A 17,699-nucleotide genomic window follows, 5' to 3' on the forward strand; every position below is an offset into this window, starting at 1 on the left:
GGGGCCAAAATTTCGCCCCCTATAGTCAGCGATGGGGTCAGCTGACTATGCCGAGGCGCCGGCAGCCACAGCCACTCAGTCTTGGAAGGGTTGAGCCTGAGTCTGTTCCTCCCCATCCAGACCCGTACGGCCTCCAGGCAACGGGTCATCACGTCAAGGGCATCGTTGGGGTGGCCTGGGGTGGAAATGTACAGCTGAGCATGTTAAAATAGTCAAGAGCAGTCTTAAATAAGCTCTGCGCAACCAAACTGTATGCCAAACTTTCAAAATGCAAATTCCATAAAGAAAAGATTGATTATTTGGGCTACCGGTTTTCCCACAATAGGGTGGAGATGGACCCAGAAAAAGTGCGAACTGTGTTGGAGTGGGTGCTGCCACGTACCCAGAGGAAGGTGCAAAGTTTCCTGGGCTTCGCTAACTTCTATCGGCAGTTCATCCCCCTCCTTCGCACAGATCGCATTCCCCATTACTAACTTACTGAAAACAAAGGGGGAGGACAAGCCAAAACCCAGCCAGCCGCTAAAATGGACTATGGAACGCCAGGCGCCATTTGAAAAATGAAAGAGGCTTTTTTCTATGGAGCTGGTGCTTAAACACTCATATCCAGAAAAACTGTTTGTCATCCCGACTGATGCTAGCGACGTGGTGGTGGGGACGGTACTGCTCCAGGAAAACAAGGAAGGCCAGTTGCAACTCTGCGCCTACACCTCAAAGAAACTCACAGAGACCAAGCAAAGGTGGGCAGTCAGGGAGAAGGAAGCTTACGCCGTACGCTGGGCCCTACTCACAGAGACACTTCATAGAAGGGAATAAGATCCCTTTCCAAGTATGGACTGATCACGAAAATCTCGAAGCATTGAAGACCCCTAGGAAACTGTCCCCTAAAAAAGCTCGATGGGCCCAGCACTTCCACCAATTTAATTTTACCCTCTGATATTTACCTGGGGGGGAAAAACTTCCTGGCAGACACCCTGTCATGAAAGCTGCAATACAGCAGGATGAGAGCTGAACTGGTGAAACCATTGCTGTCTATGAAACAACTAGCTCCCCAAGTCACCACGAGGGTGCAAATCTGCCCCACCTGGACAGCACAGCAGGCACCAAATTCAGACAAGCTCTGGAGACGGACAAGTGGTTCCTTAACCACAAGAATCTCTATTCAATGCAAAACGGACTGCCGTGGATAGGGGGGAAATTATACATCCCCACAACCCAAAGATTAAAGTTCATGCAACTCTGCCACGACTCGAAGCTAGCAGGACACTTTGGATTCATGAAAACCCTCCACCTAGTAAAGAGACAATTCTGATGGCCATCCCTAAAAAAGGACATTCAAAGCTATGTAGCCAGTTGCCCTGTTTGTGCAGCAGCAAAACAGAGGCAAGGGAAAACGCCTGACCTTTTGCAAGTGGTGGCGAGCCCTTCAGCACCCTGGAGAGAGATTTCTATGAATTTTATCGTAGAACTACCAGAGAGTGCTGAAAACACTGTCATTTGGGTAGTGATAGATCTATTCTCCAAACAAGTCCATTTTATACTTTTCCAAAAAATCCCAACTGCTAAAGTCTTGGCTAAGATGTTTATGCAACACATCTATCGGCTACATGGAGCCCCACAGCGCATAATATCAGATGTGGGGGTCCAGTTCACCTCAAAGTTCTGGAGAGCCGTTTTGGACCTACTGGGTATAGATCAGGGCCTGTCTAGGCATCATCTGCAAATGAATGGGGGGGGGGGAACAGAACCAATGAACTCAGTACTAAAACAATACATTAGATGCTTTATAAACTACGAACAAGACAATTGGCCAGTGGTCAGAGAAGCCCTAGACGAGGCTAGAAAAGCTTATAAAGCGCAGGCAGACAAAAAGCGGGTGGAACTCAAGTCTTTTAGGGTGGGGGACAGGATATATCTCTTCACCAGGTTTCTGCAATTTATGCAACTTTCAAAGAAGTTAGGACCAAAGTTTGTGGGACCATTCCCTATCAAACGCATCATTAACTCAGTCACAGTAGAGCTTGAACTCCCCAAAACATTAAGACAGGTTCATCCGGTATTTCATTGTAGTCTACTAAAACCAGAAATGAGCTCACCCTTAAGGCCAGCCGTGTCTCCCCTACCACAGCTCATTATGGTGGAAGGGGAACAACACTTTGAAATTAAAGAAATGTTAGACTCCAGAAAACACCCTGGGTCCACCCAATGCCTGATAGCATGGAAGAACCTCCCAGCCTCTCAGAAAGAGTGGGTACATAAAAAACATGTGAGAGCCCCTAGATTGCTAAAACGGTTTCATGCCCACTATCCCTATAAACCCGACTAACCACTGTGTTTTGTTTTCTTCCCTTATTATTTTATCTTTCTCCAGGTGGATCTTTCATTTTTTTGAAGAGGGCAGCATGTCAGTATCCCTATGCATTTTCCTTGCTTTCCTATACTTTTATTTTTGGGTTCTGCCATTTTAAGGGGGGGAGGGGGACCTATGGGTATTCTGCTGTGTACTTCCTTATTTGAACTGGCCAGATGGACAGTTGAGGTGGGGTTTGAAAGGGTCCTTTTAATATAACGTTTCATGCGGAAAATCTTCTTGCCTTCTATCCTGCTGTCAATATCTTCCAATAAAAGTTCCTGTTGAAACAATGCAAGTTTCAAGAGTTCTGCTTTCTTGGGAGGTTTAACTGAGGCAGGTCCTTATACACAGTTGTATGTATGTATGTATGTATGTATATTTATGTGTGTGTATATATATGTGTGTGTGTGTCTGTGTGCATGTATATAGCACATGTCTATGTGCGTTGTGTATGTGTATGGTAGATATATACTTTCTTTTGAGAGCAGGCAACAGAATTTCATTTTTAATATGGGCCAGTGTGCTCATAGTAAAAAATGACAACAAAGGTTATCTTATCTATCCTACTTTCCATTCTATTACCTTGAATGATACTCAGAAGCTCCCTCTGAAGTGGCCATCTTGGACCTGATTAATCTTTTCATTTGAACTCTCAAGCCTTGTATTCAATTTCATGTGCTGAACAATGTCCACAAGATCAAGGAGTAGGGTTGCAAGGACAGAAAATATCCCCACAGGTCACTGCGTGTAGAATTTGAATCCTGAAGACCTCAGCATAGTCAGAGAACATACCTACCTACTACATGTATCTTTCACAGGAGCTTCTGCTGGCTTAGGTTTGGGAAAGGTAGCCTACATGAAGGAAAAAGAGTCTGTTAGGTCCTCCTGCAAAGATGGTCATTTTCATTCAGGCGTCTCAAGATGACATGAACCATTAGCCTAAACTGAAAATAGTTATATACACGTTAAAGATTCTACAGCAGTGCAGATAAAAATAGAATATGTGGTTCTGGATATGGAATTCAGGTTCCTATTATTTCAATTTTTATTTGAAAGATGAAGGAGTAAGTTTACGGTTCTGATGGGTTGTGAAGATAGAGATGAAATGGTGTGAAATAAGGTCTGGTGACATCTCAAGGGACGAGCACAAGAGGCAGAAGAGAGAGCTTCAATGCCCTCTTGGATATCTCCTAACACATCCAATACTTGGAAAATTGAAATACAATAATGCAAAGTAATTAACTATTGCAAAATAATGTATGCAAGCCAACTCTCACACATTTGCCAGGTCTGTGCACACTATAGTTTAGGATACCTTGGTGCATTTCCCCCCCTTATATCTGTAGAATGCACAGGATTGAGTGCAATCTGTCCCCTTCACACTCCACAAGCTGCCCCTGAGGTATAAGGAAACCAGTCTCATAAGAGCAATAAGGGCTACAGGCCTTGAAGTCTCAAGAGGGACCCCCTGAGGGACCCCCTGAATATAAAGCTTTCAATACACATCTCTTTCTGAAGACGTGGCCTGAAGTTTGGCCTCAGGACGTACAGCTTGAAAATGGAATTGTACTGACTGAAGGGAACATTATAATCAGACTTTGCACAGACAGGAATCTCAGCTATAAAAAAGCTCAGACCGGGCTAGAATTCTATGCAAAGCCATACATGGAGGCTTTGCTGTCACTGAAAAAAGCCTCTAGAATGCACAGAGTGGTTCAGCTCTTACGGGGGGCCCAGAGAGAGGATCAATGACCAGCCACTTCTCCGTTGTGGTCTCCAGCTGCTGGGATGTCAATGGTTCTCTGAGGCGGACAATCACTTCTAATCTGCCTCCTGTGGGCCGTCGACCATCCAAAAGCTAGAAAGGAGAACAGGGAAAGATTGGTGGTGACAAATATGATGGCTTCTTCAAATGAAGCTGTGAGGCTCTGAGATACATTTTGTTACCTCCATATGAAATCAGAGTCAAAGTGAGTCCACCTTATTTAAACTTGCATCTTAAAACCATTCAGTCTACAGTATTTTTCCAACCCCAGTTAAGGAATGAATGATTATGTTCATTACGGATCGGAAAACATTTGCTACCTTAATATACAACAGGACACCAGTTCTTTTTTATACTATCCCATTTTTCTCCAGGAGTTCAAGGAGACTTACTTGGAAACTTTCCTTCATATTATTCCCACAACAATCCTCTACAGTAAAGTAAGCTCAGCTGAGTGACTATGACTGGCCCAAAGTCAACCAGGAAGTATTCATGGCTGCAGGTGGACTAGAACCAGGTTCACACGTCCTAATTTAAAACTTTACTCATTCTTCTGCACCATGATGGCACTCAGGGAACTACCCTTCCTCATCAGAAGCTAGTTTAAGGCCCTGAAACCTATTAGATACCTACAATTATGTATCCTCTGCTTGTCTACTATATTACCTATGCTATGCAAAGTTAAATCAAGTAACAAAAGTTGGAAGCACAGAGAAATTTTAGGCACAGTGAAGACAAGTAGAGTTATTTTAAATTTGTCAGTCTTCACAATGACATAGGGCCTAGTTTTTGCCTGGAATAGATTAAAACAGCTTCTTCCGTGGAAACTGAAATAAAATAACTTAAAGGTTATTCAGTTTTTAAAACTTTTGACCAACAGAAAGCAGGCAATAAACAATTGACAGTAAAAAAACCTTGATCTTCAGCACAGAATGCTAAAGAACGATGCTTACGTCAAAAGTTAAAAAATCAGCATAAAAACATAAACACTATCCTGTTGGATCAGACCTCCGGCCCATCTAGTCCAGCAGTCTGTTCTCATAGTGGCCAGCCAACTGCATAAGTTTCCCAGCAAATGGCTTCACAATCAGGCTGCCAGCAAGGCTAACAACCACTGATCCCTATGACTTCTATGAATAAATCCAACCTTTTTTTGAAGCTAGCTAAGCTGGAAGCAAGCACCATATCATATGATAGCAAATCCCAAAGTTTAATTATACATTGTATAAAAAAGTACTCACCTTTTCAGCAAGCCTTGCATTAGAACTGAGAGGTCAAGCAAAAGCAGCTTGCCCAATCTATTCTACCTAGCATTCTACTTAGTTAGGCCACAAGGCCCAGATTTTCAGGGATACTGTCCCTCAACATTTCACAAAAAGAGAAAACATACTTCCAAAATCTCCCGAAGCTCACACTTGGTTTCCAGTGCTTCCAACTTCAACTGAGCTGTTCCCACCACACGGTCATTTTTGAACAGCCCCCTGTAGAGAAACAGCAATAATTAATCCCAGCCTTCATTCCATTTCAGAAAAAAAACACCAGAGCCTCTTCAAAATAACCCTGCCTTATTGGCTATGAGTTGTTTTAATGATGGTTTTTAAAATGATTCATAACAGTCAAATCCATATATCACTCAAAGCCCTAATCCAGACTTTGTATCTTTTAGAAGATTTACCCCCTTGAGTTGCGCCAGTTTGGTGTACACTGTAGTGGTTAAGGCACCAGGCTAAGAGACCAAGAGTTCTAGTCCTGCCTGAGGCACAAATCCAGCTGGGTAACTTTAGGTCAGTCTCTCTTTCTCAGCCCTGGGAAGGAGGCAAGGACAAACCACTTCCAAAACAGTTACCAAGAAAATTCCAGGGACTAGTCCAGGCAGTCACCAGGAGCCAGTGCTGATTTGAAGACAGATAACCATCCCCTTAACAGATTTTGATGTAAAATCTAATTAAGTTTATGGGCTTAGATGTGCCGTGCTTTTTACACAGCTGCCATTCTCCTCTGTTCACTTAAAGTAATTGGCATTTAAAGCAGCTCTGCAAATATAGAACATCAGAATTGGAAGGGATGTTGGAGGTCTTCTAATCCAATCTCCCACTTAAGTAGGAGACCCTATACCATTTCAGACAATGGCTGTCCAGTCTCTTATCAAAAGTCTCCAGTGATGGAGCATCCACAACCTATAAAGGCACGCTGTTCCACTAGTTGATTATTCTGTCAGGAATTTTCTCCTTTGTTCTAGGTTGCTTCTCTTCTTGGTTAGTTTTCATCCATTGCTTCTTGTCCTACCTTCAGGTGTTTTGGAAAATAAGTTAAGCCCCTCTTTTTTGTGGCAGTCCCTCAAATATTGGAAGACTGCTATCATGTAACCCCAGTCCTTTGTTGCTCTTCTCTGAACTCCTTCCAGAATCTCAACATCTTTTTTATATTGTGGTGACCAAAACTGAAGGCAGTATTCCAATTGTGGTCTTACCAAGGTCTTATAAAGAGGTACTAACACTTCACCTGTGAAAACCAATCATTACCTGTTTCGTTTTTATAGACTGATCTTCCAAGGAGGAGTAACCAAAACACCAAGCACATAATTTTCCAGATTTTATTAAAAGTCATAAGATTGTAGCTGACTTCATCACCAAAGAGCACCAAAGTTTCTACCTTTGAATAAAGTCTGTTAATTGGAGAAGTTACTACTAGATTTCTGATTTCAAAGCTGTCTATTGGCATTGAGATGCATCTTGCTTACCCTTTATGGACAACTTCAAATTTGATCCCTTTGGACTGAATGGCTCTCTTGAATCCTCGATGGCTCCGATTAATGTACAGTTTGAACTTCTCTTGGAACTCTGCAAAAGCAAAATGGCAAACCTAAAGATTAGCTGGGTTGAGATGCAAGTCTATAGCAACTTTAGCAAGGTCTATAACAAGCCTATGGGGAGGTCTGCATTACCTGGTAAGCTGAAAGCTTTACAGACCTCAATTCAAGTGTTTTTTCTCTCCCCCCCCAAAAAAGGAATTGAACATATCTAAATCAATGACCCAATGATGCAGTTGTGTTAGTTTGTGAGACAGATGCCTAAACTCTGCTTTTGAATTGTTCAACAGACTACGTTATCCGAAAGTAAGGGGCAGAAAAAGTAGTCGTCCTAGTTTGTTTTTTAATGTAACTTGATGAAAACTTCTGGGGAATTATAAAATTGGCATACAGATAGTTGGGTGGGTTTTCTAAATTTGTCAGCCAGTGCCTGTGGACTTTTAATAAGTTAATTTAACACAAATTAAAACAAGCCACATAATAAAATCAAAATAAAATTAGCAATACATGTGTAAGGTTCAAAAAAGAATGAACACATATCTAAAATGGAAAAGTTAAAAAATGTGAGAAAACAGAGAAGCCTTTGTTTGATATAAAAATACCAGCTGAGTCTCTTTTTGAGGAAGACAGTTATAACTGAGTCTTTGGCAGTAAAAATACCCACTTTCTTCTCTAGATAAATGCACAGAGGTAACTGAATATGGGAGGAAATGTTCCTTCAAATAAACTGGTCTCAAACGTTTTAGGAAATTTTAATTCTAATACTCTGAACTGGGAGCAGGAATTGACAAAAAAGCAAAGAGGAGACTTAGTCATGGAATATTTTTTTAGTTGTTCCTTTGCAGGAAATACATTCCCAATGATAACAGTCAGCAAATTCCAAGAAATGCAGGCAAAGCTTGACAACTATCTCCCCCTCTCTATTCCAGTTTCTCCAAAATTCTTTATGCTTTCTGGCTTCTAGCCCTGTTTATCAAGAAAGAAGATTCTGTTGCAATCCTAGCAAGTCCATGCCAATAATAATGCTCCAACAGCCTTTCCTGAATCACTCAGAACCAACAGCCCCCTCCTTTGTCTTCAAATTTCTATTGATCACATCTTCTCAACTCTCAGCCAATAAACAACAATATCTGCAGAAGGATTCTCCAGGTAAGAACAGTTTCAGAGAAAGGAACTAATATGTTCTGAAGCCAACTGAAGGACTTGTAGTAGCAGGTTCTTGAGGATACAGTCCACAAAATCTTACTGTCTCTCTAGGGTGTGAACCATCAGCATTCTGACCACTTGCAGCTTTATTCCTTCCACAAGTGGACATTTCAGATTATTAAACTTCTCTAGTGATTATGGCTTTCTGTCTCTTCCCCTTCCCCGGCCTCTCTGTTTCTGTCCCTTTCTTCCTTTTGGGGGGAGGGAAGGGGCTTGTGTGGGTGCGCATATGCGTATATACTCCCAGTGATTGTTACATTCCTAATCTGGCATCTTCATTTCTTTCTCAGATCTTCCAGTCAGTCTTGGTACCTGAGACAGGTAAGGGACAGGTGATAAGGTAGAAGATGAAGAATCTGACCATCCAATCATGTCATAATTAAATCTCATCAAAGACAGACCAGCACTAGTTCCCAATATTATCAGGTATTTGATCTGTAGCACCTCCTCCAGTTAAAAGCGTGGGATTGTTACTGCTCAAGAACACACTATGGAGTCACATCCTTAAGAAGGAAATAAGTGAAGTCTGTGAAGGAGGTTTATTTTTAACCTTTCCTCTTTAACCCAAATAAATCACACATATCTAACCCGGGTTGCTATGGAGGGGGATTAAAAATACAGTTGAGGATGATAAAGGATTATACACCACAGCTTTAAGAAAAAAAAAGTTAAAACTTAATTGTGTTTCCAAATACTATCTGCCAATGCACTTTTAATCTAAACCTGGAAAAATAAAATTTGCACTCTCTTGATTTTCAACACAGAGGTTTACCAGGACAGTTGGAGTTTTTGATCACGCTGGTCTTGTCTTTCTGAGCTTCCTCCTAGAAAACACAGAAATGTGAAAGGCAATAAGAATAACTACTTCTTTGAGAATTAACTCAAAAGGCTTTGATAACCATCTGACACAAGCAGTTTTATGCTTTGTATCTATTTTTTCTATCCATGTGTTACATATCAGCAAAGGTAACATCTCTTCATGTCAACCTTAATGTGTAATGAGTTCGTGGGGTTTTCTTGGCAGCAATATGGAATTAATTTGCCACTGTCTTCTTACGGGATACTATTCTGACTTTGCAGTCTAGCCTACAATCTAAATAGGGTTTCTCCCATGCAGCCATATACAGTACTAATCAGGACTGATCCTGCTTAGCTTCCAAACCCAAACAAGATCAGTCATATGCTGCCACCTGGTGAGATATATTATGAGAGATAATTATAAATAGATCAAGAGTTTATTTCACTTCCCAAGAATATGATTGTTAATGCATCAACATGGCTACTATAACATGCTACATCTTTTTTGACACTCATCACCTACAATAGTCTTTTGACCATAATGACACTTTCTTAATGTTTCCAAAGGCTCAAAAAGACTATGGATATGATCTATGGATACTATCTTGGGCACTATCTTTGAATTTAGTGGATGCTCAGATAAGATACCTTCCATGTAGAGGAAACAGTAGCTTTCAAACCGGCACTAACTTACCACATTAGGATAGGGAAACTCAAAGCGCACAAAAGCATCCAAATCATCAGGAGATATGCCTGAAAAAAAGGTAACAGGAATATGGCAAATAATAGTCAAGGGTTTTTTTTGGGGGGGGGGACAATTGAAAGCTAAAAATAAATCTTCACAAAGCACAATCTTGCGTGACAGCAGCTATTAAACATTCATTTCAAATCACAAACATGATTATCTGCCAATGAAGACAAACAAATTTAGACTAAGGTCTGAAACAGAAATATTTTTGTACACCGGGGGTGGTTTCTAGAAGAGAAGCTTGGCCTTTGGTAACCTGCAAGTCAGCATGAATGGAGTCTAGTCCATTGGACATAATTGCTGGAGGATGCCCTTTCGGGTCCTTATTTTGCTTGATGATGCTAGCAACAGATTTGTTCAGAAATCAACAAAACCATGTACTTTTTGACTAAATAGTTTATCTATTGCAGTAAACCAACTGCAATAGTAACTGAAATGAGATAACCCAATCCTTTTATATGTTTATTGCTAGATTGTTTTTTTTAACTGTTTATTTTTCTGATCTTTCTTTTGGAACAAAATGTAGGGCATACACTGAATGAAAAATCAGCTCTTAAAGACAGCCACATTGTTGAAAAAAAGGCAAGAGAGACAAAACCATGCTTTTAAGCATCCATCTTGTCAATCTGCTGGGAACAGCCAGGAATCAACAATTGTACCAATGATGAGGATGAATACTGGTGTGAATATTTCAGCTTCTGCCACTTGTAGAAAGCCAGGAGAATAATAACACAGAAAAAGACCAAGAGAGGGGCATTTACAGAATACATGAAGGCAGAAGCCAGCCATTTCAACATCCTTAAAAAGGATGGCAGCAAAATTAGGGAGTTCCCCCACTTAGTTTTGATAGTCTCGAAAACCGGGCTCATTTTATGGATTACCTGGAGGAGCTGGGAGGTTAATTCCTTTCACTATTGAAAGAATCATATCATTGCTGTTTAATTCTGGAAAGATCCTGAAAAAAAGAAAAAAAAGAATGGGGTGGGGCAGCCCAATAGTTTTAGTCATTCGAGACAACTCATTGGGTCATCAGTTCAGAAATATTTCCTTACCTAACACTCATGCATCTCTGCACACCCTCCTTCACATCCCCATACTCCCTTCCTAAACCATACTGCACCCCTGCACAACCTCCCCAATCCACATGGCATCTCTGGCACAGTCCCCCCCCACCCTCCCTCCCTCCGTGGCACCTCCATGCAGCCCCCCTCCAAGCCCCACAGTGCCACTTGCATAGCCTTGTACATCATCATTTTTCAAGCCAAGAATTTCTTTAGTCCAACAATCTGAATTGCATATTGGCAACCAAGTCATTTTAGAAACTCCTAAGAATGGACAAGAGAGCCTCTGCCCTTTTCTACTGCCATTTTGCAGCAGCTGGTATCTGAAATATGCTGCCCGTGATTCAAAAATTTATATACGACCACTGATAGCCTTAATCTCCTTCAATAAAATGTGACCATGATCACATCCAAGAAATGTCATGGTTTAACTATACACTACATATAATAGCAATTTCTTTTATTGGTACGGGCAATTGGCTCCTTGATTTCATTTCATTTTTTTCCATTTTTAATACTGTGAGGGGGAAAAAAATTTTAACCTATATTTTCTATACCATGCATGTTTTTATATATCTATATGTGTTCTCTTGCCTGCTGTTGCCATTTTTCTTTATAGGAAGATATTCTAGCCTTTAGTAATCGCAATTGCCTTTTCTACTTCTTTTCTTGATCTAAAGTATCTGTCTACAAGTGCTTTGGCCAGAAAGCCAGTTTGGTGTAGCAGTTAATGGGCTGACCTAGAAACCGGGAGAGTTCTAGTCCCGCCTTAGGCATGAAAGACAGCTGGGTGTTTTTGGGCCAGTCCCTCTTTGAGGGGTCCTTGGTGTTCTCTGAGCTTGTTTTCTTGCAGACATTTCATTACCCTAACTAGGTATCATCATCAGTGCTAGTACGGAATGCTGTTTGCTGTTGGTTTATATTCTGGTTCTTGCCTGCATGTGTGTGTGGGGGACAGTCTTAGGGATTCTTTGGTTGGGCTGTTTACTAATGGCTTCTTTGGCAGTTTCTTGACTGGTGTATTGCTTACGATTGTTGGTCTGAAGTTGACCTTGGAGCTAATCTATGCTGATCTGAGTGCTATCCCTCTCTCTCAGTGAAGCCCCTCTCTCTCAGTGCAACTCACCTCACAGAGTTGTTGTGGGGAAAGTAGGAGGAGGAAAGAGTGCTATGTGTGTTTGTGCCACCTTGAGTTAATCATAAAGTAATTGAGGTGGGAGAAAAAAGGACACAGTATTCCAAACATAGCTGTACCGCATCAATAGGTAGTCCTCAACTTACAACCACAACTGAGCCCAAAACTTTCATTGCCAAGTGAAACGAGTTAAGTGAGTTTTGCCCAATTTTACAACCTTTCTTGCCACAGTTGTTAAGTGAATCACTGTAGCTGTTAGGCTAGTAACATGGTTGTTAAGTGAATCTGGCTTCCCCATTGACTTTGCTTGTCAGAAGGTTGCAAAAGGGGATAATATGAGCCAGAGACATTGCAATCCATCATAAATATGAACAAGCTGCCAAATGTCTGAATTTTGATCACACAACCATGAGGATGCTGCAGTGCTCGTAAGTGTGAAAAATGGTCACTAATTGTTGTAAGTTGAGGACTACCTGTATTTTCAGTTGGTTTAATGATTGACATTAATAGATTTTTTTTCTTTTTCTTGTACAACAGCTGCACACTTGAAATCCTTTTTAGCTCTTTGCCATGAAAATCCCTTTGCTTTCTATTTTTGTTGTAGGTGCTAAAGACACCGAGCTAGATCTATTTAAATGAACAGTCCCCTGATGAGGGATGTCTATTATCCCTAAAAGAAATCTAGGGGGAAAAAGGAAAACCCAATGACATCTATCCTTATAATAAGGCCCCAATCTTTGTGTCCTTCTTCACAGACCAGCATGAGGAAGGCTGAGCAGTCATTAAAAATGCATACAGGATTTATCAAGAGTAAAAATAAATTCTAAACAATTTAAAAACATATTTTATTGTTGTGCCTTCCAACCCCTTCCACAGCACCAGACAAGCCCTATGCCAGCAAAATGATTATAATCCCCACTATAAGGATCTGGGGTTGTTGTTCTAAATCCCCAGGCCCACGTCAAGGCTGGCAAATTTGCAACTCATTCAGGTCACAAAAACAATTCACAAAATCAATTTAAATCATGATGGGCTTCTTGCAACCTTCAATAGTATTATCTCAATGCTTCGATTAAAATGCCACTGGTCAATTTGGCAATATACCAAATTCATCTTGGGGCCATTTCTATCCAGCGTCAATCTGGGGATAGTTCTTACTCACTCTCAAACCCTACCCTGCTGACACTACCGAACATTAAATTGTGGCAAGATTCTTCTTATGAAGATTGGGTTGCCCTTTTCTGGATTGTTAATTGTTGGGACTCAGAGAAAAACCGAACCAGGACATCCAAAATCTGAAACCACTTCTGATGAGAAAAGTAACTGAAAAGTATTTGGCATCCAGCAGGGACAAATTGCCGTAATCATGACAAGCTCACACACTTGATCACACTGTGGGTCCGCTGCTCGTAATGATATTTTGGAAGTGGTAATCCTTTGGCATGTGCTTGTTTTAATATCTCCATATCTTTTTTGCAGTCTTCAGCCATCTTCTCAAATCTGGACAGGGGAAGACCAAAACAAATATCTAGTTTATATCTGATTCATGAAATTTAACCAGACATCCTTCATATGCTCATCTGGATGACATGTTAACAGCCAATTTACACAATGAATTGCACTGTGTAAATCTGAAGACTATATTACCATTATCATTTTGTAAGTTCTCCAGAATTTCCTCAACAGTGAGATGGGCAGCATATAAAATTACTTATTAAATAAATAAAATATTACAACATGTGAAGTGCAGCAAAGCAATCATCTAAAACTGTGGATGGTTGAGCTATAAAAGCAGGAATACACTGAACATATCACAGCAGTAGATAGGCTCTATCAGAAACAAGACTAGGTAACTATAGGTCCCAACTAAAAATTACGGTAGCTTTTAGCAAACTAGCAGCCCTGATCCCAGACTGATAAAAGTTCTTGGGATCATTACGTAAACAAGAAGCTGCAGGTTTCCCCATTACCAATGAAGGAACTTGTACTGGATCATACAAAGGAAATCAGAAACTCTCTATGTTAATCAGACATCGCTGAAGACCTATTCATAAAAGGCCTTCAAGAATAGTCAGAATACAAATAAAGCAAACATGTACAAATAAAGTAAATAATATAAACAGGGATATAGTGGTATTAGTTGAGAGCAGTTCAATTGCTGGAATTCCTGTAATCCCATCCTTTTCATCTCAATGCATTTTCTATAGAAACTCTGGGTTTTTGATAGCTGCCAAAGAATATGAAAAAACCCGAACAATTCAGTCTAAAATAGTTAATTTTGACCCCAGCAAACTGAAGCAGTATTATTTGCAAACAGTGAATAAAACTGGAACTTCTCCAGCCACAGCCAATTGGCAGTGGATCTTGACGTCTGGGAACAAGTTGTGTTTTGAGAACTGCATCGGGAAAGTGGAACATTCCATGCAAACCAGAGCGCTTTGCATCAGTATTGGTCCCAGATCTGCCTAGCGAATGCACATTTTACCAAATACCAAGTAACACATTAGGCATGTGATCCATGAATCATACCATAAAAGTTAAATACAAAAACGGACCTTTAGAGGAGAAAAAGATGGGACACACAGAGATGCGATGCTTTAGATGTGGTGCATATGGACACCTGACTGCTAGAAGATTTAGTTATATTCTCCTCTTCTGGGGCAAAGAAGATAACTTCATCACTTACCACTGTTTTCTAATTATTACTTTTGATTTAGAAACTACATCTCCTTAGTGTCAACAGCAACTGGGAGTGGCTTTCCAAGGATTGAAACAGTAATATTTTCCAGCATGATCTGAGAGATGCTGGGAGTGAACCTATGGCATGAAAACATGCTTCTTGTCTGACTTGGCCTCTCCTGATTACTGGTTATTTTTTCCAAGAAGTTGAAGCTTTTCCTAATGCAAAAGGCTTACTGTTATCTTTAATTACTCTATAATTTGCTTCAGGTTGTTTTCTTAAATCCAAAGGAAATGTATTCAATGGCTTAACTCCCCAAAGGAATATTCATTACAAGGATATGTCTAGCCGACATGAAGATCATGTAACATCAGAGAAGCATATTGGTAAGGTTACTGATATACTTACTTGATGGTTTCTGTGATGTTCCCTAAATGAGTGAACTGCTTTGAGTAACTGATGCACATCTGGAACAAAAAGGAAGCCACATGAGGAGCAGACAAACATGTGATAGATTTGGCTGCCTCCTCTCCATTCAAAATCCCTCAGGCAACACTCATATTCTTTCCTTTAATAAGCCCAACTCTTACACAAGAGTCTGCAGCCTCTTTCCTCACAGAACCCAGGAACATATTTTTGATGTAATCCATCCCCCATCCAGTAGCTGTAGTTAACTCTTTCTTGGGCCTTGTGGACAACCTATTCAAAGTTGCTGCTGGCTGTCAGAACTGAATCTTTGGGAAGATCAACAGACACGTATGTGACTCACTCCAATCTGAGGCATGGGAGCTAGATCTCTCTAGGTAGAGATTACTGGACCATCACCACTTTCTGCAGAGCACAGTGCACCAAAGAGGGCACAGAACTGGCAAATAGATTATTTCCACCTTTCCCTCATCACCTTAGCTTTCTGCTAAACAACTTAAAGGAAAAAGCATTACACTACCAACAAGGAAGAAAACACAATGCACGCCTAAGCTTTACATATCAAAATGTATGGATGATATCAAAAGCAGTATGATACAAAGCACAGCTGTGGAATGAAGCAAACAAATAGGATATGTAACTGAGAAGAGGACTGACAAGATGGGTTCAGAAAGAGACCAAGAAAATCTAAAGTAAACTCTAGATAACTCTGTGAGTTCATAACATTGCAAATCATGGAATCAAATGATTATTGGGCCAGAAACTATGGGGTGGGGTGAGGAGATAAAGAAATACTGTCCTGAATTTTGTTCTTGTTTCACCTTCTGTTGGCCTATCTCACTGCTACAGTTTATTCACCCTACGTGGAATTCAATGAATTGGCATCCTCATATGCACAGAGATAAGCAGCAAGCTAACAACACAGGATGCAGAACATAAAACCCGACCACTTTGAAAATTGTTACACATCATGTGCAAATGAGCTGAACATTTATGTTTTCAAAGCATAAGATCTCAAATAGTATTTCAGGAACTGCTACCTCATAGTGCTGAAGGGGCCTGCACATCCCAATGATGCTCTAAGGCAGGGGTCCTCAACCTTGGCAACTTTAAGACTTGTGGACTTCAACTCCCAGAATTGCTCAGCCAGCAATTCTGGGAGTTGAAGTCCACAAGTCTTAAAGTTGCCAAGGTTGAGGACCCCTGCTCTAAGGCTATATTGCTGGGCATGGATCCTACAGAACAGTGATCCATGATGGGTGCAGACTAAATACAATCCAGTGGAATGGGAAATGACAAGAACACTATGTTGGCATGGTACTTCAAGCTAGGGAAGAGTAGAGGGGAAATAAAAATAGTACTGGTGTTGGCTTTGACAAGCAACGTCAATGGGGAAGTCAGCAGGAGATCATAAATGGCGATCATGTGATGTCACATTTAATGGCCATGGAGGATTCGCTTAACTGTGCTAAGCAAAACTATTGCAACTGCTGTAGTATGTTGATGCAGTCACCTGATGCCATGCTTTCTGATCACGTCACTTACCATAGAGTTGCCTGTCCAATTACTGTCATTAAGTGAAGACTACTTGTACTAGTGAGAAACAATATCACAGATCTAGGCAAATTGCAGAGGAATCATAAATACTGTTAACACTTGACTTTAAAAGCTGGAGAAAGAATAGTTGTCTCTGAATTGTGGTACTGGAGAAAAATGTTGAGAATACCTTGGATCACAAGAAGAATCCAAATTTAATTCTACATAAGGAAAAACACGACTTCTCACTGGAAAACTAATAAGGAAGCTAAAGCTTGATATTTTGGACACACAGTTTGAAGAGAACAGTCTTTGGAGTAATTGCTCATACTTGGGAAAATCAAAGGCAATCAAAAAGGGGTCAACAGAAGTCAAAGTTGCTAGATGCGATCTCTGTTAGTGACAACATAAGCTTATACAAGTACTCAAAGTAGCTCTTACTAACAGACAATCCTGCTGAAATGATATCCATTGGTTCATTAAAAAATTGAATGTAACCGAACAGCAATGAAATGAGAATCAAGTGAATGTCTTTGGGCAGTTTTCTTTTTCTTTTTTAAAATTTCTATTTTAAAAACCACCGAACCTCCTCCAGATAAATTATTTCCTTACACACATAACTTCTTTAATATCTTTTGGGATGGTAAACAACCTAAGAGGCCAAGTTCAGTTTGGTCCAGACATCTGCTCCCTATATGAAAGAGGATTTTTAAAACAAAAATAGCAAGAAGACAAACAATTCCACCCACTCCCAGTCTACCACCTAACTCTTTACCTGAACACAGTTTATACCAAAAATGAGTTTGGTGAGAGAAAAACTGCTTGAAGAATGCAGAGATGTTTTCTCACCTAATTCCACACATCCCTTTGGATGAAATTCTCACTTCCCACCGCAAAAATGTACACACACATGCATACCGAGAAGACAGGTAAATAACAAATATGGCTACTACCATTAAAATTTGCCTCCTATAAAAAATATCCAAAATCAGATTGTCATCCTAAGGGGCTGGACCCTTCTCCGGATGTACTGGATTATAACCAAAGGCCAGCTCCCTGAATAACTTAGGAGTTGAAGTCCATCGCATTTAGAGAGAGGGCCTTTAGTCTACAACCCATCTTCATCATTTCTGCCCAAGATCAAAAAAGAACAATCAGAGAAATGGATGAAGAATGAAAGAACTA

General features: G+C 40.5%; 1 protein-coding gene across 1 annotated transcript in view; it reads right to left on the reverse strand.

The window, feature by feature from the left end:
• The window catches only part of CC2D1A (coiled-coil and C2 domain containing 1A), a 54,367-nt gene that overhangs the window by 6,067 nt on the left and 30,601 nt on the right, over positions 1–17,699 (reverse strand). Inside the window, exons 17-25 of the mRNA XM_015827489.1 lie at positions 14,961–15,019; positions 13,256–13,372; positions 10,558–10,631; positions 9,623–9,681; positions 8,903–8,954; positions 6,856–6,955; positions 5,506–5,596; positions 4,077–4,208; positions 3,147–3,202 (exon numbers count right to left, since the gene is read on the reverse strand). Coding sequence (XP_015682975.1) covers positions 3,147–3,202; positions 4,077–4,208; positions 5,506–5,596; positions 6,856–6,955; positions 8,903–8,954; positions 9,623–9,681; positions 10,558–10,631; positions 13,256–13,372; positions 14,961–15,019 — 740 coding nt within the window. The remainder of the gene's footprint in view (positions 1–3,146; positions 3,203–4,076; positions 4,209–5,505; positions 5,597–6,855; positions 6,956–8,902; positions 8,955–9,622; positions 9,682–10,557; positions 10,632–13,255; positions 13,373–14,960; positions 15,020–17,699) is intronic.

This window comes from Protobothrops mucrosquamatus, unplaced genomic scaffold, assembly GCF_001527695.2.
Source record: "Protobothrops mucrosquamatus isolate PMUCROS unplaced genomic scaffold, P.Mucros_1.0 scaffold_215, whole genome shotgun sequence".
Lineage (NCBI taxonomy): Eukaryota > Metazoa > Chordata > Lepidosauria > Squamata > Viperidae > Protobothrops > Protobothrops mucrosquamatus.